At 44.0% G+C, this 25,594-nt stretch overlaps 1 protein-coding gene across 2 annotated transcripts in view; it reads right to left on the reverse strand.

The window, feature by feature from the left end:
• The window catches only part of LOC120388657 (butyrophilin subfamily 3 member A1-like), a 35,440-nt gene extending 18,994 nt beyond the window's left edge, over positions 1–16,446 (reverse strand). The window contains exons 1-3 of one of the 2 annotated variants that reach the window (XM_039510636.1): positions 16,367–16,446; positions 3,401–3,508; positions 249–596 (exon numbers count right to left, since the gene is read on the reverse strand). In XM_039510636.1, the coding sequence (XP_039366570.1) occupies positions 249–596; positions 3,401–3,470 (418 nt within the window). In that variant the 5' untranslated portion in view covers positions 3,471–3,508; positions 16,367–16,446. Of the gene's footprint in view, positions 1–248; positions 597–3,400; positions 3,509–7,130; positions 7,221–16,366 lie in introns of those variants that run through there. The other variant, XM_039510637.1, reaches the window with a different exon arrangement.
• Between the last annotated feature and the right edge of the window lie 9,148 nt (positions 16,447–25,594).

Here is a 25,594-nt window from a genome sequence, read left to right on the forward strand (position 1 = left end):
CAGGCTGCTACATGCAGCTTGCAGCCCCTTGCAGAGCTTGGCAGCTCCTCTGGCTGGTTCATGTGGGGTAGAACTTTGGGCCTGCCTCCTGCTCAGCACCCTCAGGGCACCATGAGGGACAGGGACTGGAGTTCTGGCTGGCCTTTAGACAGGTTACAGAGAGAGACAAGGCTTGTTGCACCTGCTCTGCACTGCACATCTACATCTTGGTCAGGCAAAATCTGACCAGGCCCAATGAAATCACCAACCTGCAATTTTAAGCTCGGTTGCAGCATCAGCGCTCCACTCGTTAGACTTCACAATGCAGCTGTACGTTCCCTCATCGGCTGGTCGGACGTTCTTCAGCTTTAAAGACACATTCCCAGAGGTGAATCCATCCTTCAACAGCACAGTCCGGCCCTGGTATTGCTCTCCTGGCCCATCCTGGCCTGTCCGGGCTTTGTATTCATAGACAGTCTCTATAGCTGCCTGGATGATTTTCTTCCACTGAACCTCCATATTGTCTGGCTGCATCCCAGTGGAGATCTGGCAGGGTAAGACCATATCCTGGCCGACGATCCCAGTGACAGTTGGGGACGAGATGACTTCAAAATTCTCTGAAAGAAACAAATCTAAATGAGGGAATATCTACACTGCAACTGGAGGAGTGATTGCAGCTCGGTAGGCATGACAGTGCTAGCTTGAATCTAGCTAGCCTGGCTAAAAAGAGCAATGAACACATGGCGGCATGGGCTTCAGCTGTATAAGCCTGCCTGGAACTCTGGGTACATACATTCCTAGCTCACACAGTGGTTCATACTGCTGCATCTCACACAGGGGTTGTATAAGTAGGGGCATTTCCAGCAGATCGAGGGATGTGATCATTCCCCTCTACTCAGCACTGGTGAGGCCTCATCTGGAGTACTGTGTCCAGTTTTGGGCCCCACACTACAAGAAGGATGTGGATAAATTGGAGAGAGTCCAGCAAAGGACAACAAAAATGATTAGGGGGCTGGAGCACATGACTTATGAGGAGAGGCTGAGGGAACTGAGATTGTTTAGTCTGCAGAAGAGAAGAATGAGGGGGGATTTGATAGCTGCTTTCAACTACCTGAAAGGGGGTTCCAAAGAGGATGGATCTAGACTGTTCTCAGTGGTAGAAGATGACAGAACAAGGAGTAATGGTCTCAAGTTGCAGAGGGGGAGGTTTAGGTTGGACATTAGGAAAACCTTTTTCACTAGTAGGGTGGTGAAGAACTGGAATGGGTTACCTAGGGAGGTGGTGGAATCTCCTTCCTTAGTGGTTTTTAAGATCAGGCTTGACAAAGCCCTGGCTGTGATGATTTAGCTGGGTTTGGTCCTGCTTTGAGCAGGGGGTTGGACTAGATGACCTCCTGAGGTCCCTTCCAACCCTGAGATTCTATGATTCTATGACCTTCAATACTATTTTTAACCAAGCTAGCTAGATTCAAGATAGCACAGGTATTCCTACTGACTGCAGTGTAATTGTACTCTGAGGGTATGTCCAGAATAAAACCAGTGGTGTCTGTGATAGCCATGAATTCCAAACAGTGGGGCAGGAATCTGTCTTCATAAATTAAAGAGTAGAAATACTCTGCAAATATGTAATTGATAGTTATAGTTATTTTTATTAAGTATCTGAAATCATTATTAAGAACCTGAGTTTCGCAGATGATATTGACTCATAACATTGACAAAGGAGGAATTGCAGAGAATTACTAACAAGCTAGATTGGGAAAGCAGAAAATTCAGACTGAACATCAACACAGGGAAGACAAAAAATATGGCAACTGGAGAGAAGATATAAGGTATATACAAGAGGAAGAGATAAAGATCAAATGTGGAGACTAAGAACTGGAAAAGTAGGGAAAAAATGAGGGCTACTATCAAATAATGGGAATTGTGATGATGATGTAAAAAGAAAAATTGGACTAGCTGTTACTGCATCTGGAAAACTGCAACATCTGGAAGGCTCAATAAGTTTCAATAACAAAGAAACTCTCGTGCCGATACTGCGCTGCAGGTTTGTAACACTGGAGTATGAGGAAAGCTAACAAACAGAAGACATTGCCTGAAGAAATGAACTGGCTGAGGGGGATACTGAGAGTTTCAAGACTGCAGAAATTTTTAAAAAATGAAGTGAGAAGAAAATGTCTAGGGCAAGAAACAACCTTGTTACAGAAGACTGAAGAAGGGTAATTGTGATGGTTTGGACATGTGTCAGGAATGGACCTGAAAAGGATGCCATATTGGCAATACATACCAGAGTGCAAGGAACTGGAAATAGAGGAAGACTGAGAATGCATTGACATACAATGACATATAACAAAAAGAGAAAGGAAGCCATGAACCTGGTTCAAGACAGAAAGTGGTGGAAAGACATCACTCAACCCTTATCACAGCTGCTGAGCTGAGAGAAGGGAATCAAAGAAGAAGAAAGGAGATACATTTTGTTATTGCACCATTGGTGTATAAGACATTGTATAACAGATAAAACATACCAAATAATCAGAGCCTGCCTGGGAGATCTTAGGGCTGATCTATGAGAGCTTGTTGAAAAAGTATAAAATGTGTTTAAAGAAATGTAGAAAAAAATCATTTTTTTGTAAAACAGTTCACATTTTTCCAATGTTCTAATAAAATATTTTTTCTTTTTTTTGGGGGGGGGGGGGAAGAGCACTTTATTTTTTTTTCACACTTTTATCCTTTTTCAGGGGTAAAATTGGAAAAGCGGGGGGGGGGGGGGAATTAAAAAAGGCAAAAAAGAAAAAGGAGTGGAAAAAATCCCAAACTGATAATATAAGGGGGAAGGAGGGCTGTTGAAAAATCATAAATTTATTGTTGTGAAAAGAACATTTTTCTATTGAAACAAAAGATTAAAATTAAAATTTCAACCCTGTGTTTGCCCTATTCCAGCCATCAGCCACCAGCGCAAATGTCTAAGTATAGACAGAGCATGATGTAATTTCCATTAGTGCTGCATATCCAGTTTAAGGTATAAACTCAACCAAGCCAAATTGTGTGTGTGGTGGTGATGATGGTGGGGGTTCTTGCATTGGTCATCTTTCCTTGATGGCTAGAATCGTACATCTCCACCTTGTACTGACCGCAAGTCCATGATGAACTGAGAACCTCACTGGAGAAACCAGGGCTAACAAAGAGTCTGAAACTGACAACATGCTGAAAACCTGCTGTAAGATGCTGGCTCAGTAGGCACTGAGAGCACTCAGATGCTTCCAGGACCAGATCTCCAGTGCCTCCTGAATAACCTGCTCAGTAACACAAACAAAAACATTCTCTTTGCTGAAATACAGATACCAGCAGGGGGTTCATGCTGGTTTAGGGTCTCTCTCCAGGGATTTTGTGCTGTGGAGACGTGTTTTACCAACAATGCTTTTACCTGAAAAGGGAATCGCTGCTAGGAGTATGGCACAGAACAAGCAGATGGAGAGCTGTTCCCGTAGCTCCATGCCTCTGGTAGCTCATGTGGGAAGAGACGGGGGCTGATCTGAAATGACAGCAGCAATCAAAGCAGACACAGATGGTCAGAAATACAAGAAACCTGATTTCTCCTTATTCCCCCTTGAAATACACCAGGTAGGGGTGAAAGTAACTTACAGGACGTACGGTAATGCTGAAGTCCTGAGGGGGCATGGCCTCAACCAGAAGAGGTGTGGCCTCAACCGGTAGAGGCGTGGCCTCTCAAGATTTAAAGGCCCTGGGGCACCGGCTGCAGTTGGGAGCCCCAGGGCCTTTAAATCAACCTGGGGCTCAGGGGCAAATTAAAGAGCCCAGGGCTCCGGCCGCCACGGAGCTCCGGACCCTTTAAATCCCCACTGCAATTCCAGCCGCCAGAGCCACCAGTGGGATTTAAAGGGCTCTGGGCTGACCGCAGCCATGGCAGCCCAGCACCCTTTAAATCTGGCCCCAGCACAGCCGCCGGAGCCGCAGGCAGGGGGTTTAAAGGGCTCTGGGCTGACCACAGCCGCGGCAGACCAGCACCCTTTAAATCTGGCCCCAGCCCGGCCGCCGGAGCCATGGGCGAGATTCAAGGGGCTCTGGGCTCCTGCAGCTGCAGCAGCCCAGGGACCTTTAAACCCGGTCCCAGCCCGGCCGCCCGAGCCGCGGGCGGGATTCAAACAGCTCTGGGCTGCCCACTGCGGCAGGGAGCCCAGAGCCCTTTAAATCTCTGCCATGGAAGCAAGTGCCGTCCGGCATGGCGTACTGGCTCTTGCTGGTATGCCGTACCGGCGGGGACCGGCTTACTTTCACCTCTGACACCAGACTGTTCCTCCTGTTCCTTCTCCTGTGTCTCTGTACAATGCAGGGAAAGCTGAACAATATGGGAGGGTGTCACTATGTCCAGCCAATGTGGGAATGCGTGTGGGGGGAAAGCACATGAGAACCTTTGCTGTGGCGAAAGGGCCATTCATTGTCATAGTCCTAGTGCTCGGGGAGGGCAAGGCCATGTGATTCCAGCACCACTGCTGTCCAAGCCTGGCACAGCGCCCACCCTTATCCAGGGCTGCTAGAGGCACTGACTTTCCCTGAGGCACAATGAGCCACAGATGCAGGGCGTGTCTAGGCTGCAGGAATTGCCTGTGCAGTCTTTAATCTCACTAGCTCGAGTCTTGGAACAGTGAAGCTGCAGCAGCACAAGCCTCAGTCCAGGCTATACAAGCCAACCAGCCAAGAACCCAGAATAATTACTCCCAGGGCTAGCCTCTGCTGCCACTGCTTCACCACTCCAGGACCTGAAGTAGTGAGATTAAAGCTAGCTCAGGCATGTCCCCTCAAGCTGCAGTCAGACCCAGTGACTGCAGCATAGACATACGCTTAGCTGCACCCTGTTCCAGCTGGATTTACTTTGATGATGTGGCAGTTGGGAGAAAAAACAAGTCAATTGCAACTCCCTAATTCTGTGACCAGTTCTATGCCAGCTCTGGGGCTTCTCCTAGCTATGACCCCAAAGGGCCATTATGTTCGATCAGTTTAACTGGAGTTCTGTGATGCTCAAGACATGTCAGTTCATGCCCCTATGCCATACAGCGCAGGCGCTGGGGTGGCATGCAGGCCAACACTTTACCAAGCTCTAAGCCAGAGGATTTACTTCCATACAGAGCGGAAATTCTCAGCCAGGGAAATCCAGCAGTTTTCCTGCCCCCTTGCACTCATCAGAGTCTCCAGGATTTCTGTTACCATGGGCTGTGCCTTAGGGTATGTCCACACTACAATAAAAGACCTGCAGCATGGCAATGGCTGGGGTTTGGTAGTGGGGCTGTAGATTTCAGTGTGGACATTTGGGATCAGGCTCTGAAACCCCGCAAAGGGGGTGGTTCTCAGACCCCCAGGCTCCAACCTGAGCCTGAATGTCCACACTGCAGTTTTTAGCCCCGCAGGCAGAACCCAGTGATCCCAAGTTAGTTGATCCAGGCTCTGAGACTTGGTGCTGAAGGTTTTTTATTGTGATATAGACGTACCCTTAAAGACACAAGTCGGTTAAAAAAATCTACATAAGCCATCAGCACAAAAGGGTTTGTCTACTTGGGGGCTGTGTTTGACTGTACTGCTGAGCTCAGCCTTCATTTTGCATGGACACTGTGGTATTGATTCATGCGGATTGGTATCCTACACCATGAACAGTCCTACTGAACTCAATGGCCAAGAGTTTCTAAACTGACTGTTGATTTTCGGCTAACAGCCTGACATTCAGAATGGGGCTCCTCAGCTCTTTCTGAAATTCAGGCCTCTTCAAGGTCTCTCGAATTGGGCACCCAACATGACTAGTCCACTGTGAAGCTCTTGGCTAGGGAGACCACTGGTAGAGTGAGGTATTACTCAACAGGAGTGACAGCAGCAGGGTGAGGAGTAATCTGCTCCCACAGATTATCTCTGCAGACTCCTGGTGGTATTTTTCACCAACAAAACTTTCACTCTAAACTCACCATTCATGTGGATGCTCTCTGGGTGGGCATTAAAGCTCTGAACTTTTTTTTAGGCCTTTCTGCTTCTTCCCAGATGGAGTGCACATAACAGACCTACTGGATCTAATTCGACACAGATATTCAATGGTGTTATTCCAGGGAAAATTTTGACTTATTACATTGTTGGTCACTCCCATCCTCCTCCTGTCTGTCGTCTCTTTCAGCCGTTCAAGGACTTTGATATCTCCAGCGTGTTTATTGCTGCACCTCCAGCAATCTCCTGAGCACCAGACTCAATGCATCTCTGTTACTTTATTGCTGGCTTTGACATGCCCCTTTGTTGCACTGAGCACACAGTGCAGAAGGTGTGGCACATACTGATACCATCAAACACTCCTCTGGCGCCTGATTCTGAGGTGTGTGAATGTTCTCCTAGAGCAGACAACCAGCAAACTCCACAGGGTTATCTAGTGCTGCTAAAGAGGGTGCTGTCAGCATTGCCAGGTGTAGCCAAAACCTACTTCTTTCTCTTGTATCTCATTGAAAATAACACGTAATTCTGTGTCACATATGAAAGAAAGTCCATCTAAAAGCACTAGACATTATTTTTCACAATAAATAGCTTTGATACAGGTTCATTTGGTCCCCGGGTTAGGATAACCGTATTTCCCAAAGGGAATTTGGGCCACTGTGCAGGGCTTGCCCAAGCCCCTCCCCCCCACCCCAGCATGAGACTGGCCCAAGCCACTCACTCGAGCCCTGCCTGATCTCTGCACAAGGCTGTCGCTGGTCGCCTGTCTATCCCCTGCCTGAGCCCTGCCTCTCCCGCTGCGCAGGGCTGGCATGGCTAGCTCGCCCCTTTGCATGTTCCTCTGCACCACACCCCACTTTTTTGACAAACGTGTGTGTTTGTCCTATTTGCCCTTGCCAACTGATCGAGTCAGCAAGAGCACACGGGACAAATGCCCACTTTTGCGAAAAAAGTTGGGACAACTGGGACAGGGCTTTAAAAAGAGACTGGCCAGGCCAAAATGGGATATTTGGTAGGTAGGATTTGAAACATACCTATGGGAGATCTGAATGGAGAAAGAATGAGAAGAGAAGTTAATTTATCATAGCAGAGATATCAGTGTATGCATTGCCCTTCCTCATAAGCAGAATTATTTTCAGAGTCAACAAAATGATATACTGAAAATGTGAGAGCACCTGTTATAGGCTCAAGTTCAGCAAAGTACCCACATAAGTCCTTTTTAAGATCAGCATGTGCTTTTCTGAAAAGTGATGGTTTGCTGAATTGGAGTCATTGTAAAGGCACATGGCTTTCCGCACCATCATCCTAGTCAGGAGAGAAAGGCAGAAAGCAAAATAAAATGAGGTTCTTGTGATGTATTGAAAACTGTATTAAAAGTATGATCTAGGACTTTAAATTCACAGGGGTTTCCCTGGTCCTGCTTGCAGGCAGGGGGTTCTGTATGGAAGCATGGGATCAGAGTCAGTGTGCAACCTGCCAGCCTCAGATAAGATTGGGTGAGTTGCGGCTCTCTGTTTTTTAGAGAGCAGCCTGCTTTCTCTCTCTCTGATTTGGTTCTTGTGTGTTGTCCTTTTCAGTTCTAAGCAATAAAGTCAGATTATGTGCAACCTTCCAGAAAAAGTATTTATGTTTTTATCTGGCTCCTGGTATATATGATGTGAACTTGACAGTTCTTCAAGTGAAGCAGCTTCCATTTGATATAATATGTGAAAGTTTTCAGTCCATTTCACTGCAAGGTGCTGCAGAGAGGGGCTTTTGAGGGAAATCAGAGTTCTTATATGGGAGCTTTATGTTCTGCTGTTTGTGTAATTGTATTTTTTTGTAATTTATGGCAGGGATGCCGAGATCCAGTTTTATTTATTTTTATTTTATTTTATTTTGGTCCCTTGAAATATGCAATTACTTATGTTAAACAATCTGTTCTATTTTGTATTTATCTGTCACACTCAGTAAGTTTTCCAGATCTGAGGAAGAGCTCTGTGTAAACTTGAAAGCGTGTATCTCTCACCAAGAGAAGTTGGTCTAATACAAGATGATTCTTCACTTATATTGGCTCTCTAATTTTGTTTGTTTATTTGTAATTTATGACAAGGACACCCATATACTTGGCTAGGCACATGTTTATTTTATTGCATTTCATGTTATTGGAAAACATGGAAAACATAATCCCAATTATAGATATACAATGATGGGGTCTAAATCAGCTGTTACCACTCACAAAAGAGATCTTGGAGTCATTGTGGATAGTTGTCTGAAAACATCCACTCAATGTGCAGCAGCAGCCAAAAAGGTAACAGAATGTTGGGAATCATTAAGAAAGGGATAGATAATAAGACAGAAAATATCATATTGCCTCTATATAAATCTATGGTACACCCACATCTTGAATATTGTGTGCAGGTGTGGTTGCCCCATCTCAAAAATGATATATTAGAATTGGAAAAGATCAAGGCTGCCCAGAGAATTCAGGGGGCCTGGGGCAAAGAAATTTTGGGGGCCCCTTCTATAAAAAAATTGCAATACTATATTCTCCTGGGGGCCCTTGCGGGGCCCATGGCAAATTGCCCCACTTGCTCCCCTCCACCGGCGCCCCTGGGAAAAATAAACCTTTGGCATTTCGGCACAAACCCAGTTTTGAGAAAACTTCTTTACAAGGTATCACTGGTTCTCAGCATCAGCTAGTGCTAAAAGGCACTAAAGCTCATTAAAAGGGTTGGACAAATATTTTCCATCAAAACTTTTTCTGGATCGAAAACTAGGGGTTTTTAAAAAGCAGAAAAAAATCACGGACCATGTCTGCTTTCCTTCAAAATTTGTTGTGATTTTTTTAACTGAAAAGCTGAAATTAGTCTGCCAAAACCTGAATATGGTTTGAGGTTTCAGAAGTGTGTGGCCAAATATTTGCTGCTTGCTGTATTTGATTGTTTAAAGAAACAATTTAAAAATTCTGCTTAAAAAGAAATCCAAAACTTTTGAACCACCTCAGCTTGTAACCAAACACCTGAGCCCATCCAGGCAGAGATTTTTCCAGGTTTCTGATACTCTGTTGGCTTCCTTCACTCATATCTATCTCCATAACCTTGGGTTCATTTAGGTTAGAACATAGGAACAGCCATACTGGCTCAAACCAAAGGCCATCCTGCCCAGTATCCTGTCTACTGACAATGGCCAATGCCAAGTGCCCCAGAAGGAGTGAACCTAACAGGTAATGATCAAGTGAACTCGCTCCTGCCATCCATCTCCATTCTCTGAGAAACAGAGGCTAGGGACACCGTTCCTTACCCATCCTGGCTAATAGCCATTAATGGACTTAATCTCCATGCATTTATCTGTTTCCTAGAGACTGGCTCCATGTGATCCCTCACAAACTGGAGATGGTTACTGTGTGTTTTTCTTTACTATAGCTTATGTACATACTCCATGAACTGAGCGTTTGAGCTTGTTCCAGAATCTGGGATGAGCCTATGTTGTCAAAACTGAAATGCTCAAAATAGCACGTGCATGTGAATGGACACAGGGTGCTAAAATTAAATTAATCCAGGGGTTCTCAAACTGGAGGTCAGGACCCCTCAGAGGGTCACGAGGTTATTACTGGGGGTCGTGAGCTGTCAGCCTCCATCTCAAACCCCGCTTTGCCTCCAACATTTATAATAGTGTTAAATATATAAAAAAGAGTTTTCAATTTATAAAGGGAAGGGGTCACATCAGAGGTTTGCTATGTGAAAGGGTCACCAGGACAAAAGTTTGAGAACCACTGAATTAACCCCTCTGGAGCCTCAGGGAATGCAGGGGAGGGGATCTCCCTTGGTAGAGTTGGGAAGGATATTGCTCTTCTCATGTGATCCTTTCCCCCAGTGGCTAATTTTAAATGTAGCTACCCTCCCCTGACACGAATCTCCCTATGGCACTGAAATTAAATATAGACTATAATTTGGCATTTGAGAAGTGAAAGGGATGGTAGACCTAATGGAAAAGCTAATAGCTTGGCTCTTCTGCAAGCCTCAAACTGCTGAATGAGCTTTAGGGTAGGGAAAGCTGTGCCTCCCAAACAGCCTGGCCCTGCCCCCTATCCGACCCCCACCCACTTCCTGCCCCGACTGCCCCCTCCGAATCCCTGACCCATCCTGCTCCTTGTCCCCTCACCGTTCCCCAGAGACCCCACCTCCCCAACCACTACCCTGGGACCCCACCCCTGCTCCTTGTCCCCTGACTGCCCCAACCCCCCACCCTGCTGAGTCCTGACAGACCCCCCCCAGAATGCCCACAATCCAACCCCATTCCCTGCCCCTGACCGCTCCCCAACCTCTGCCCTCCCTATGCCCTGACTGTCCCCAGCACTCCCTGCCCCTTAGCCAACCCCCCCGGCCCCAGCCTCTTCCCCCTGGCTCCCTCCTCACCCGGAGCCTCAGCGCCTCGCTGAACAGCTGCAGCGTGTCTCCGGCGGGGCCTGAGCCCCGCCCCGCTCCGAACCGCATGGTGAGGGGGCGGGGCTGTGAACTCACGCCGAGCGGAGGGAGCTGAGCTCAGCCTGGAGCTCGCAGCCCCGCCCCCTCAGCACACGGCTCTGAGCCGGGCGGAGCTCAGGCCCCGCCAGAGAGTCACCGCTTGAAGCGCTAAGGCTCCAGGAGAGGGGCGGAGGCGAGAGCCTCAGCTGTTCTCTTGGGGGCCCCTGCAGAGCCCGGGGCAAATTGCCCCCTTTGTCCCCCCCTCTGGGCGGCCCTGGAAAAGATTTAGGAAAGGGAAACAAACATTATTAGTGACATGGAACAGCTTTGATATAGGAGAGATTAATAAGACTGGAACTTGTCAGCTTGGAAAAGAGACGACTAAGGGGGCATATGGTAGAGGTCTTTAAAATCGTGACTGGTGTGGAGAAAGTAAATAAGGAAGTGTTATTTACTCCTCATAACACACGAACTAGGGGTCACCAAATGAAATTAATAGGCAGCAGGTTTAAAACAAATAAAAGGAAGTATTTCTTCACACAACACATATTCAACCTGTGAAACTCTGCCAGAGGATGTTGTGAAGGCCAAGACTATAACAGAGTTCAAAAAAGAACTAGATAAATTCATGAAGGATAGGCCCATTAATGGCTATTGGCCAGGAAGAAAGTTTACTGGGCTAGATAGACTTTTGGTCTAAGCAAGTATGGCCATTTTTATGTTCCTATGTTCTTACATTAATTTAAAGCAAAATTTTAAAATGAACAAACAAACAAACTTTTCCCTTTACAGAGCAGTAGCAGAATTCAGGGCCTGGCAGGACAATTCCCCAGTTACAGGACAAATCAGTGATACTGTTTATTTACTGAATGTACATGAGTCCTGTTCCTTTGAACCGGGTTGTAACAAACACATACAGACCATTCTCTTCTGCAGAAATCTCTGGACAGGTACTTCTGCCCAGTACTGACTAGCAGTTGTCTTGGGCCTCTGCTTCTCTCTCCAGAAACTGCTTCATAGACTCCTCTTTCTGCCCCAGCCCCTGAGATTTTTGCTGTGGGAAAGCCCTAGTCTCCGGCTGCTAACCTGGCAAAATGAGCCTGATCATCCACTCTCCTTTTGTACTACCATTCTGAGGCCATATCTACTCTACAGGGACTATAGCGTCATAGCTATGGTGCTGTAGCTTTGCCAGCATACCCCCAAGATGCAGCCTACACTGACAGAAGGGGCATTTCCATCACTATAGGAGCACCACCTCTCTGAGCAATGGCAGCTAGGTCAAAAGATGTATTCTTCCATTGACCTAGCTGCGTCTACACTGAGGGTTAAGTTGGCATAGCTACTGCACTTAGGGGTGTGGATGTAGCTGTGACACTCTGAGTAAATTTCCTAGACCTGAAAAAGAGCTCTGGGTAAGATCAAAAGCTTATCTTTATCTCTCTGGATTTTTCACATCCGTGAGCACAGTTGCCATATCAACCTACATTTTAAATGTAGACCAAGCCAGAGACAGGAGGCCTTGTCTACGTAGAGACATGCAGGAAAAATAATCTGACTGAATTTTTAAAGTGGATTAGTTAATTCACAGTAAATCCTGATGTGGATGCTCTTATTCAGAATTCAAATGGCTTTAATGTAACCTTAATTTGGTTTAATTAAGGCCACATTAATTCTGAAGGAGAGCATCCACATAGGAGTTTACTAAAGTTTAACTAATTCACCTTCATTCACCCCATTAGTTAATTCAGAACAGTTTCCCTGAGTGTCTGTGTATGTGCATGCCAAAGAAGAGCATTTTGACCACACAGAACCCACAATAGCCCACTGGAGGAGGTTACTGTGTGATATCTTCTAAGGGGAATTTTGTGCTGGGGGTTATCATCAATGACTTTAATGTGCTAGCCATTTGCACCTTTCACCATAACAATATGCACTGTTTCTTTCTTAGGCAGACAAAACAAACATAATTTAGCCGCAAGTCTGGCCTCACTCATTTCTAAATAACACCATGACATCCCTTCTCCCCTGTAACTCAAACAATTAGTATGTAAGAGCAGACAATACATTTGCTGAGTTTATCTGTATCAATTTAGTCTGGAGTGCCTTTGAAATTTAGTTTTGTTAACATCCAGCCCAAGTATTTCAAGATCCATTATTTTTAAGAAGCAAATTATTTACTGAGGGGCTAATTTTCCACTCACATTGTTTTTACAGCAGCCTAACAACATTGGTAATGGAGTTTCTCCTGGTAAATGAGAGTTAGAATCAAGCCATGAAGCAGTAAAACATATAAGGCCATATTCCACCTTTAGCTAAAACTTTGCAACTTAAGCAAAGTCAGTGGGTTTGGATGGTTTTAAATGAAGGCAGATTTTGGCCCACAGTTTCCATATTACACTCAGTCTCTTTACCTTGTTTCCCACGTGACAGCACTGCCCAGAAATGCCTTCTTTCATCTTTGGCTGGTCACGAGATCGTGGGTAACATTTTCAAAAGCATTTGAGTTATTTTACCCAAAGTTCCTCATACATCTTATTTTCAACAAATAGTTTGATAAGCTCTATCTATACGAAGATCTGTATGAAGTTGCTACCCAGCTAATAATTATGACGATGAAATATGATATTCTACAGGACATGTACGCTTCAATGCTTATGAGACTTGAGGTGGAAGGTCAAGGCCGTATTTTAATGTGTCTATGGCCTTGTCTTCACTTGGAAAAAGGTATGTTATAGTGCATGTTAACTGACATTTTAAAAGCTAGAATAGACAAGGCAGTTGGGTTTATCTTGACTTGCTAACACTACAACTGCCATGTCTATGCTTAGGATTCTACTACTTGTTAATTAACATGCGTTAGAAATCTTTTTCTAGTGTAGACATGATCTGAATGACTTAGGAGCACATTTCCTTGATTATTTAATGGGACTTGATCTCCTAGCTCAAATAGATGTTTTTGAAAAATCTCAACCAATTATTAATGAACTGATCCTGATTTTACAAATGTATTCCATTAATCTGTGAATATATTTATTATTTCTTAAGTATTTACCAAATAAATAAGATGGACCTTTTTTAGCCCATGACCTGTCTGTGACTATTCATTATTCATGGAGTATGATTGGTCATCAGTTGGTATTAGTTCTGGTTTCTGGTTGAATGACAGAAAATTTTTAAACAGAAGAATAACAAATCACAGAATCATAGAATATCAGGGTTGGAAGGGACCTCAGGAGGTATCTAATCCAACCCCCTGATCAAAGCAGGACCAATCCCCAACTAAATCATCCCAATTAGGGCTTTGTCAAGCCTGACCTTAAAAACCTCTAAGGATGGAGATTCCACAACCTCTCTAGGTAACCCATTCCAGTGGTTCACCACCCTCCTAGTGAAAAAGTTTTTCCTAATATCCAACCTAAACCTCCCACACTGCAACTTGAGACCATTACTCCTTGTTCTGTCACCACATGTTAACGCCTCTTTGAGTGCTGCCTCCCTGAGATTGGTTTCTTTTCTTGTGTGTGAGCTATTTCCCTCCCTCACAACCTCCCCCAACACACACACCCCACAGGCAAACAATGCAAAAGGACCAAGCGCTGGACAATGAGTTTGCTCTGGTAGCTATAGAAGCTGGTGAATATGATGCTTTCTGATCAGATTGAGTCTGTTTTCTTTCCTGGGTTCAATACAAGTCTGATATGTGCCAAGTTCGACTTCCTTTTGTATTTCTGAAAGCAACCGCTGTGATAGAGTATTGGTAGCACATTGTCTAAACCAGAAAAATAATTCAATAGCCCTCAGTACAATGAATCACTCCTGGCTTCTGCTGCCAGCATCACAGATAATATGACTAGGGCTCCAACATTCTCCTGATGATGATGACGATGATGATTGATGAAAATAGTGAATTTCAGTTATGACTTTTCAGTTAAATAATTATTTGTTCTCAAATGTATATAACTTTTGAGATCTGTGTACACTCAGAAATATCCGGCAGCTGTCCTAATAACATAATCCTATGAGTGACAGTAAACTGAGCCCAATGCTTTTATCCACAGAAATATTTAGGACTTTTTTTTAAAATATTGAACCTCTAAATATTATTACAACACAATCTTATAGAGACAATTAGACAGAGACCAGTAAATAAGAAAAACAAAGATTTGATTTAATAGAACATCAACCAGCTGAGGATTTCAAGCACTTTAAAATGGTGGATACATTGTACCATTCTTATTTGCCATCTGGTGGCAATAAAGGCTGAAGCTGTTAACATGCGACTTGCCCAACCACGGGCGGCTCTAGACATTTCAAAAAATGAATCATCAGAAGAGATGAACTATAACCTCTGCACAGAGGTGGATTAAGATATAAGGGGCCCTGGCACAAAGGTCCCTCACATCCTCTCCCTACCACAGGGCCCCACCCCTGCGCCTTCCCTTCCCTTCCCCCCAAGGCCTCACCCCCTGGCCTGGCCGGAAGCTGGGCTGTGTTCAGAGCTGCCCAGGGAGCCTGGGCCCCTGTGAGGAGCCCTAGACCCCTCTCCCCCACCTGCTCTGGGCAGTGCACCCTGGGGGGCACGGACATGGGCCAGGAGCTTCTCTTGGGCTCCCAAACTCCTGCCCAGGGCAGGTGGAGGGTCGGGGCTCCCCACAGCCATGTGGGCTCCCTGGGTGACAGCCTAGGGCAATGGTCCCCAAACTGTGGGGCATACCACATAGGGGAGGGAGGACCTCGGGCCAGCTCTGTGCACTGTGTGTGTGTGGGGTGGGGGGAGCTGAGCCACCTCTGTGTCATGTGAGGGGGAAAGGAGAGGGGCTCAGGTGAGCAGCTCTGCCAGCTCTGCTTTAGGGTGACCAGATGTCCCAATTTTATAGGGACAGTCCCAATTTTGGGGTCTTTTTCTTATACAGGCTCCTATTACCTCTCTCCCCCATCCCGATTTTTCACACTTGCTGACTGGTCACCCTACTCTGCGTAGGGGCAGGGGGAATAGGCTCACCCTACCACAGGCTCCATCTTCTGACTGGGCCAGGGGACAGGCCCTCAGGGAGAAGAGGAGGAACAGGACATAGGGAGATGCGGGGGAGCAGGGGGTGGGGCCAGAGTTCCGGTGCTCTTGTGGGGCCCCCAAATTGTACAGGGCCCATGCAGTAACCCACCACTGCCTCTTCATCCTAGACTATAGCCCCCTATTCTATCTGCTAGTAAACCCTCAGACAGATCAACTAGCCAAGTAAAAAAGGAAAATGTCAAAAAGACATTTAGGGGTGAGGGATAGCTGAGTGGTTTGCTGGCTGGTGAGTCTTGCCCACATGCTCAGGGTTTAACTGATCACCATATTTGGGATCGGGAAGGAATTTTCCTCCAGGGCAGATTGGCAGAGGCCCTGGAGATTTTTCGCCTTCCTCTGCAGCATGGGGCACGGGTCACTTGCTGGAGGATTCTCTGCAGCTGGAGGTCTTCAAACCACAATTTGAGGACTTCAGTAACTCAGACATAGGTTAGGGGTTTGTTATTGAAGTGGATGGGTGAGATTCTGTGGCCTGCATTGTGCAGGAGGTCAGACTCAATAATCATAAGGGTCCATTCTGACCTTAAAGTCTATGAGTTTATTGGCCTGTTAAACCCAGGGTTGTGAGTTCAATCCTTCAGGGGGCCATTTGGGGAACTGGGGTAAAAATCTGGGGATTGGTCCTGCTTTGAGCAGGGAGTTGGACTAGATGACCTCCTGAGATCCCTTCCAACCCTAATATTCTAAGAAGAGATGACACATTTGTTCAAAGAATCATAATTTATCTTTCATTCTTCCCACTACGAACTCAGCTATAGATTCCAACCACTGTTCTCCTCAATCTGTTCCCCAAGCCAATGAGTGTAAAAGGTCAGACCTCCCCTGAAGTTAATGCAGCCCCACCCATCAACACAAGCGGAGGATTTGGAATTAAAGCAGAGGCTCTTACCTTTTTTCAGAAAATTAAACTAGACCACAATCTGGAAGATTCTCCATGCCTCAGTGCCAGATGCGGGGACTCCAGTGTTAATAAAAACAAGACTTTAAAATAGGATTTGAGTGCGTTCCTGCAGGGAATGGATCGCACACTTTGAATACACTGAACAAAGGGACTGAACTCTGACCAAGGAAAGTGAAAGCAAAAAAAGTAGGTTAAATATTAACCCTCCTGTTTTTCTACCTGAGGTTTACGTGTCTTTTCCAGGAAAGGTCGCCTAGAACCCTAAAGCTAGGTCAGTGCTTAGATAGGAATGCATTTTGTGTCCCTAACAAACACACATTTAACAAACCACATTAAAACAAACCTTATACTGGAGCTTACATAGAGACATGGAAATACCAGGCTGGGCAATACTGAAGGGAATTGAAAATCCCCTCCTCCCTCCCTAAATATCTCCACAGAGTTTGATGAGTTATGGACACTCTGGATAGCCAGCAAAGGAGGCCCATATGAGTTCAAAAAGGATAGTGGGGAAACATGGACTGGAATATACAAAGTGATGGCAGAGGTAATAATAAGGGTAGAATATTGAAATTAATGGATATGGCTGTAAATTGGCTTACACAATATGCCATGAAATTGGCTGAGCAAGTCATAGAAGACACAAAAAATTAGAAAACGCAATAGAGCCCTGGAAAGCACAGGAACAGAATAGAAAATGAACCGCAGTAGATAATCTGCATAAAAGAGAAGTGCCATCCCCCATTATAAATCTTGTTTGGCAACAGCAGATTTCAGGTAATTGTGCAGTGCGTGAAGAATGAGGACCAAAATGGAAAAAGGCGCCCTGAGCAAAATTAAAAGATGGAAAATGGAATGCTTAGAATTGTTGCTGGAATGGAGCTATTGGCAATGACCCAGACCAAGAGCTACCAAGCAATCCCTGGGCAGGGGGCGCCATACTGCAACCATCACTGTATGATGGGAGCCAGGTACTAGTAAAACTGAAACTGAAACCTAGGCTGGTGCCTGTTAGGATGGGAGAAATAAGTGCACAGGAGGGAGAAGTAGCAAACAATACTTTCACCAGATTGGTAAATCAGATGAAGGAGAAAAGGGAGCAGTTAACAGAGCATATCAGGAGGCAGGAGCTATGACTTGATTGCAGGGGAGTGGAAAAAAAAAAGAACGTCAATGTCAAAAGCTAAGAGCGAGCAGGTTAACACCTAGAATTGATACATTAACTCATGGAGTTACTCAGAAATGGTTAACTGCAGCAGGGAAGGGCACTCCAGCAGTCCATTTGGCAGACAGACAAAAGCAACAGACACTGGGGGAAGAAATTCAGGTTTTGCAAGAGCAGGTAACAACTCCCACTCTCCTCTCACAGCCAGAATAAACACCAGGGGTGTGGGTTCCCAATCTCCTGCTTTAACCCACGAAGCCCCACTCCTCACTCAGAGCTGACAATATAACCTTTTAAAAATATTTTTACATACTGCTTAAGTTTTCCTTTATATCCTCTCTCAGTTTGCTAAACTGGCTGCTGCTGCTTATACCTAAAGATGATCTGACAGAGTTAATTAATCTCTTAGCTCAGGTCTCCCTCCCTTTCAATGTTGCTTTCTCCTCTACACACATCTTTCTTCACTTCTGCCTTCTCTTTGCTTTAAAAGTTAAAAGTCATACAGTACTTATTATACAAATCTCCATCGCAGAAAAAGACAAAGCAACAATAAAAAAACAAAGGGAAAACCAGGTAAAAACTTTAGTTTAAATAAGTCCAGTAAATTAATTATGTTAACCACTCAGATATGGAACAGCCAGAAATACGCCTTTTTTGAAAATATAGTTGACAAACAATAGAGATATTAACTCTTCTTCTAATTCTAGCCATTAATTAATATATGAAACATGGATATTTTTTTATTTCCATATATGGCATTTTTTAAATAAAAAGAATATGAAGTGATGGAAACTGCCTTAAGTTAACGAAATTAATACAACAAAGTGGTCAGATAACTTAATATGAATTTTTATCAATTCTTATCAAAGGTTTTAAAGAAAAAGTTAATAACTCACTTATTTAAATATTTAACTCCTCTGTTTATCAGTCTGTTTTCTAAAACTCATTGCTTTAATAACTTAGCTCTTAATGCCTTATCTTGTATAGCTATAAATACTATTCTGGTGCTATTCATCTTTAATTGTAAGTTTGTCATGTATTTTGTTGTCTTGTGTCATATGGTGTGTGTGTCATGTGACTACTTTTTTCTTAAATTTTGTTGAAACAAAAGTCAATTTTATCCTTTTTAAAAAAAATATAAGTGGTAACACTATTTCAATGTTATGATTGAGGTGTATTCATAATATTATTAATAACCATTTTTTTTTGCAAAGGCCTACGTTATAAATATATGTACATATATTTTTGCCTCAACAAATAATGCAATTGCAAACAAAAATAATTCTCTTTTTTTAATCAGAGATTTTTATTCAAGGGAAAAAATGTGAGGGCATCCTCAATATTAATGAAAAAAAGTAATATTAACAAAATGTCATAGAATCATAGAATCTCAGGGTTGGAAGGGACCTCAGGAGGTCATCTAGTCCAACACCCTGCTCAAAGCAGGACCAAACCCAACTAAATCATCCCATCCAGGGCTTTGCCGAGCCTGACATTAAAGACCTCTAAGGAAGGAGATTCCACCATCTCCCTAGGTAACGCATTCCAGTTCCTCACCACCCTACTAGTGAAAAAGTTTTTCCTAATGTCCAATCTAAACGTCCCCCTCTGCAACTTGAGACCATTACTCCTTGTTCTGTCATCTTCTACCACTGAGAACAGTCTAGATCCATCCTCCTTGGAACCCCCTTTCAGGTAGTTGAAAGCAGCTATCAAATCCCCCCTCATTCTTCTCTTCCCAGTTCCCTCAGCCTCTCCTCATAAGTCATGTGCTCCAGACCCCTAATCATTTTTGTTGTCCTCCACTGGACTCTCTCCAATTTGTCCACATCCTTCTTGTAGTGTGGGGCCCAAAACTGGACACAGTACTCCAAATGAGGCCTCACCAGTGCTGAGTAGAGGGGAATGATCACATCCCTTGATCTGCTGGAAATGCCCCTACTTATACAACTCAAAATGCCATTAGCCTTCCTGGCAACAAGGGCACACTGCTGACTCATATTCAGCTTTTTGTCCACCGTAACCCCTAGGTCCTTTTCTGCAGAACTGCTGCCCAGCCATTCGGTCCCTAGTCTGTAGCACTGCATGGGATTCTGCCATCCTAAGTACAGGACTCTGCACTTGTCCTTGTTGAACCTCATCATATTTCTTTTGGCCCAATCCTCTAATTTGTCTAGGTCCCTCTGTATCCTATCCCTACCCTCCAGCATATCAACCACTCCTCCCAGTTTAGTGTCATCTGCAAACTTGCTGAGGGTGCAGTCCACACCATCCTCCAGATCGTTAATGAAGATATTGAACAAAACCGGCCCCAGCACCGACCCTTGGGGCACCCCACTTGATACCGGCTGCCAACTAGACATGGAACCATTGATCACTACCCGTTGAGCCCGACCATCTAGCCAGTTTTCTATCCACCTTACCGTCCATTCATCCAGCCCATACTTCTTTAACTTGCTGGCAAGAATACTGTGGGAGACCGTATCAAAAGCTTTGCTAAAGTCCAGAAATAGCACATCCACTGCTTTCCCCTCATCCACAGAGCCGGTTATCTCATCATAGAAGGCAATTAGGTTAGTCAGGCATGACTTGCCTTTGGTGAATCCATGCTGACTGTTCCTGATCACTTTCCCCTCCTTTAAGTGGTTCAATTTTGATTCCTTGAGGACCTGCTCCATGATTTTTCCAGGGACTGAGTTGAGACTGACTGGCCTGTAGTTCCCTGGATCTTCCTTCTTCCCTTTTTTAAAGATGGGCACTACATTAGCTTTTTTCCAGTCATCTGGGACCTCCCCCGATCGCCATGATTTTTCAAAGATAATGGCCAATGGCTCTGCAATCTCATCGGCCAACTCCTTTAGCACCCTCGGATGCAGTGCATCCGGACCCATGGACTTGTGCTCATCCAGCTTTTCTAAATAGTCCCAAACTACTTCTTTCTCCACAGAGAGCTGGTCACCTCCTCCCCTTACCGTGCTGCAGAGTGCAGCTGTCTGGGAGCTGATCTTGTCTGTGAAGACAGAGGCAAAAAAAGCATTGAGTACACTAGCTTTCTCCACATCCTCTGTCACTAGGTTCCCTCCCTCATTCAGCAAGGGGCCCACACTTTCCTTGACTTTCTTCTTGTTGCTAACATACCTGAAGAAACCCTTCTTGTTACTCCTAACATCTCCGGCTAGCTGCAACTCCAAGTGTGATTTGGCCTTCCGAATTTCACTCCTGCATGCCTGAGCAATACTTTTATACTCCTCCCTGGTTATTTGTCCAATCTTCCACTTCTTGTAAGCATTTTTTTTGTGTTTAAGTTGAGCAAGGATTTCACTGTTAAGGCAAGCTGGTCGCCTGCCATATTTACTTTTCTTCCTACACATCGGGATGATTTGTTCCTGCAACCTCAATAAGGATTCTTTAAAATACAGCCAGCTTTCCTCGACTCCTTTCCTCGTCATGTTATTGTCCCAGGGGACCTTGCCCATCAGTTCCCTGAGGGAGTCGAAGTCTGCTTTTCTGAAGTCCAGAGTCTCTGTTCTACTGCTCTCCTTTCTTCCTTGTGTCAGGATCCTGAACTCGACCATCTCATGGTCACTGCCTCCCAGGTTCCCATCCACTATTGCTTCCTCTACTATTTCTTCCCTGTTTGTGATCAGCAGGTCAAGAAGAGCTTTTCCCCTAGTTGGTTCCTCTAGCACTTGCACCAGGAAATTGTCCCCTACACTTTCCAGAAACTTCCTGGATTGTCTGTGCACTGCTGTATTGCTCTCCCAGCAGATATCGGGGTGATTAAAGTCACCCATGAGAACCAGGGCCTGTGATCTAGCAATTTCTGTTAGTTGCTGGAAGAAAGCCTCGTCCACCTCATCCCCCTGGTTTGGTGGTCTGTAGCAGACTCCCACCACGACATTACCCTTGTTGTTCATACTTCTAAATTTAATCCAGAGACTTTCAGGTTTTTCTGCAGTTTCATACTGGAGCTCTGAGCAGTCATACTGCTCTCTTACATACAACGCAACTCCCCCACCTTTTCTGCCCTGCCTATCCTTCCTGAACAGTTTATATCCATCCATGACAGTACTCCAGTCATGTGAGTTATCCCACCAAGTCTCTGTTATTCCAATTACATCATAATTCCTTGACTGTGCCAGGACTTCTAGTCAATTTCTTGCTTGGTTTTTTGCACCTTTATAAAATATTAAAATATAGTAATAAGTATGTTATAGCAAAAATGTTAAAAATATAACAATATGTACTATGGTTATGTTGCAAAATGTTAATGTTAAACAATGTCGACAGGTTTCCACCTTTGTCTTCCAAACACAATCAAGTGTCATGAAAGTTTAATACCCTCAAAGAGTTTGCATAGACCTTATGTTAGGTTAAAGGGAAGTAGTAGTTGTTAACTATTTGGACGTTGGTACTTCCAAATGGTTAACAAATTAACTCTAAAAAGCTTGAGTAAAATTTTTATTATAACCTGTTGTGCTAAAACAGAGTGCTCAGCAGGGGAAAGCAATACACCTTGTCACAGATGATCGTGAGCATCTATTTTAGCAGTAAATCGCTATATTTAGTATAAAAAAATAAGTAATCACATTTTAAGGAAGTAAAAATGAATGTCTATGCAAAAATTGCAAAAGCATCTGAAGCAGATATATATGTGCTTAAGAATTGGGAAAATCAGAACAAAAGCATAGCTTGTGTTGTAGAAGACTTGATCCCTATTACATTGTACAAAAAATAAGTTAACCTGAGTATTAAATTTGGGCTACTTGAAAACAAGAGGAATATAAAACAAACAAACAATTGTATTATGTTAACTAACTTCAACTGCATAGGGGGTGCTTCCCACAGACCAAAGACACCAAAATATATCAACACACAGTGAAGGAACCCCTGGGCATCAGGAAAATAAAAATGAAGTGATTTATATATATCAGACTGGTCATTGACACCTCAGTCTACCATATATGGACAACTGAGTATTCAGTCGTCTACAGAGACATTATAGAAACCATTAGCTGGGCCAGGTCTAACTGTTACTTAAACTGTAAATTATTGAGCAAAGTAAATTCATGGGCCTGTGGTTTTACATCTTTGTCATTGAAATATTAATGAATTTGGCTACTGTGTAAAAGCAACTTTCTTATTGCTGTACACATCTTTGATAGTTAATATCCTAGCATTTTATCAGGAATGTGCACAAGACTCAAGGGCTGGGCAAAAGACTATTCTGTAGTCTGGTATCTCTCAAAATAGGCGACTCCAAACTCTAGATGAAATTTTTGGTTATATTGCAAGATTATCTGAATCTGGAGACCTATTTGGAACAAAGTAATATGGAAAATATATCTATATAAATGTAACAAAACATTAAATATTTTGACCACCAGATGGTGGAAACTCTCTCTGAATCTGTAATTCATGGTATTAGGGGTCTGGCTACTGAAGAACCAGTACACCATTTATAAATTGCATGACATCGCTAAACCGTTTAACCAAATACAAGTCAAAATTAACAAACTAATTGCAGTAAACAATATGAACGCAAGGAAAATACAAACCGGTAAATAAATTCGTTGTACCACTTATGAGAGTTACACAATAATGATAATAACCAACTCAGAGAATATTTAAAAGAGAGAGAGAAAATTGCCTCACTTTATTATTAATAAACAGCTAACTGGCATCTCCCTCAGTGTATAACAAAAACAGTGGTGAAATGGCAATATATCAAATTGTATAGATGAATTCCCTGTTAGTACCAGTCATAAATGTTTGGGTCAGTAACATTGCACCCTAACTAAGGCACATGTTCTTCAAAGCAGTCTTGTTCAGTGACTGGTTATCAATATTGAATCTTGACATAGCAATAGCTGATAAATTTGTTACTGTCCATTCAGTAGGTCATCTGGAAGACAGCATCTACAAAAAAACAACTGGATCTACATCAACTACTGGTGTATTATGGAGCAATGAAAACCAAAAGAACATCACACAATGGCTTGTTATGCTAGAAATGTTGTTGACTCTGCAACTTATTGTGTGGCCACAATGATTCAGGCCAATCCAATGGAATAGAGAAACTAGCCACTCCTGTCTCCTGCCCGACGAAACTTACCAGATGGTAACAACCAGCAGTAAGAGTAACTTATAACATGGATGGACAGTACTGTGTGGTAACTAATTACAACATATTTATAAATGAAGGCCTTGTGACGTTGCAGTCTATATGGTTTTATACAAATATGCTAATGAGTGAATATAATGTAACTTGAATATGCTTCATGCAAAAGGTCTCTTGTAAGGTATCATTACAAAGCTTATAATCTACTGAGTGTGATCATCTTATTTGTATAAATGTACCACTCTTGTATCTGAAACTATAAATATGAAATATAACTCTGAGGGCCTATTGTAATTATGCAAAGTGTGGGCATTTAAGGGTGGTTTGGAATCTGGATGACTCCCATTAACCAAGAGAATTGTCTGCAGATGGCTGTGTTTTACTTGTAAGTCTTCCTGTATATGTGTGTGCTGGTAAGTGGGCAATGAAGTCTTGCAGTGACATGTGATCATGTCACCTGAACTGGAATCCATCTTTAACCTGGTGCTTTTCCATTGAGAAGGTGGGTGGGGGTGGGAACCCAGAGAGGGACAAAGGATTCCTGCCTTATGCAAAAGATATATAAAGGGGAGGAGCCATCATGAAGAATCCCCTAGCAACCACCTGAGCTGGAACAAGAGCTGTACCAGGGGAAAGAATTGTGCCCAGGCCTGGAAGGTGTCCAGTCTTTGCTGAAGCATCTCTGAGGGTGAGATTATCTGTATTCATTTTCATTAGACATAGATTTGTGTGTTTTATTTTATTTTTCTTGGTGACTTACTTTGTTCTGTCTATTACTACTTGGAACCACTTAAATCCTACTTTCTGTATTTAATAAAATCATTTTTTACTTATTAATTAACCCAGAGGATGTATTAATACCTGGGGGGGAGGCAAACAGCTGTGCATATCTCTCTATCAGTGTTATAGAGGGCAAACCATTGATACGTTTACTCTGTGTAAGCTTTATATGGAGTAAAACAGATTTATTTGGGTTTAGACCCCATTGGGAGTTGAGCATCTGAGTGTTAAAGACAGGAACACCTCTGTGAGCTGTTTTCAGGTAAACCTGCAGCTTTGGGACAAGTAATACAGACCCTGGGTCTTTGTTGGAGCAGACGGGCGTGTCTGGCTCAGCAAGACAGGGTGCTGGGGTCTCGAGTTTTCAGGGAAAGCAGGAGCAGAGGCTCAACGGGTAGTGATCAATGGCTCCATGTCTAGTTGGCAGCTGGTTTCAAGCGGAGTGCCCCAAGGGTCGGTTCTGGAGCCGGTTTTGTTCAATATCTTCATTAATGATCTGGAGAATGGTGTGGACTACACTCTCGGCAAGTTTGCAGATTACACTAAACTGGCAGGAGTGGTAGATACGCTGGAGGGTAGGGATAGGATACAGAGGAACCTAGACAAATTAGAGGATTGGGCCAAAAGGAACCTGATGAGGTTCAACAAGGACAAGTGCAGAGTCCTGCACTTAGGACGGAAGAATCCCATTCACTGTTACAGACTAGGGACCGAATGGCGAGGAAGCAGTTCTGCAGAAAAGGACCTAGGGGTTACAGCGGACAAGAAGCTGGATATGAGTCAACAGTATGCCCATGTTGCCAAGAAGGCTAACGGCATTTTGGGCTGTATAAGTCGGGGCATTGCCAGCAGATCGAGGGATGTGATCATTCCCCTCTATTTGACATTGGTGAGGCCTCATCTGGAGTACTGTGTCCAGTTTTGGGCCCCACACTACAAGAAGGATGTGGAAAAATTGGAAAGAGTCCAGCAGAGGGCAACAAAAATGATTAGGCTGCTGGAGCACATGACTTATGATTAGAGGCTGAGGGAACTGGGATTGTTTAGTCTGCAGAAGAGAAGAATGAGGGGGGATTAGATAGCTGCTTTCAACTACTTGAAAGCGGGTTCCAAAGAGGATGGATCTAGACTGTTCTCAGTGGTACCAGAT

Source organism: Mauremys reevesii, linkage group 22, assembly GCF_016161935.1.
Source record: "Mauremys reevesii isolate NIE-2019 linkage group 22, ASM1616193v1, whole genome shotgun sequence".
In the NCBI taxonomy this organism is placed as follows: domain Eukaryota; kingdom Metazoa; phylum Chordata; order Testudines; family Geoemydidae; genus Mauremys; species Mauremys reevesii.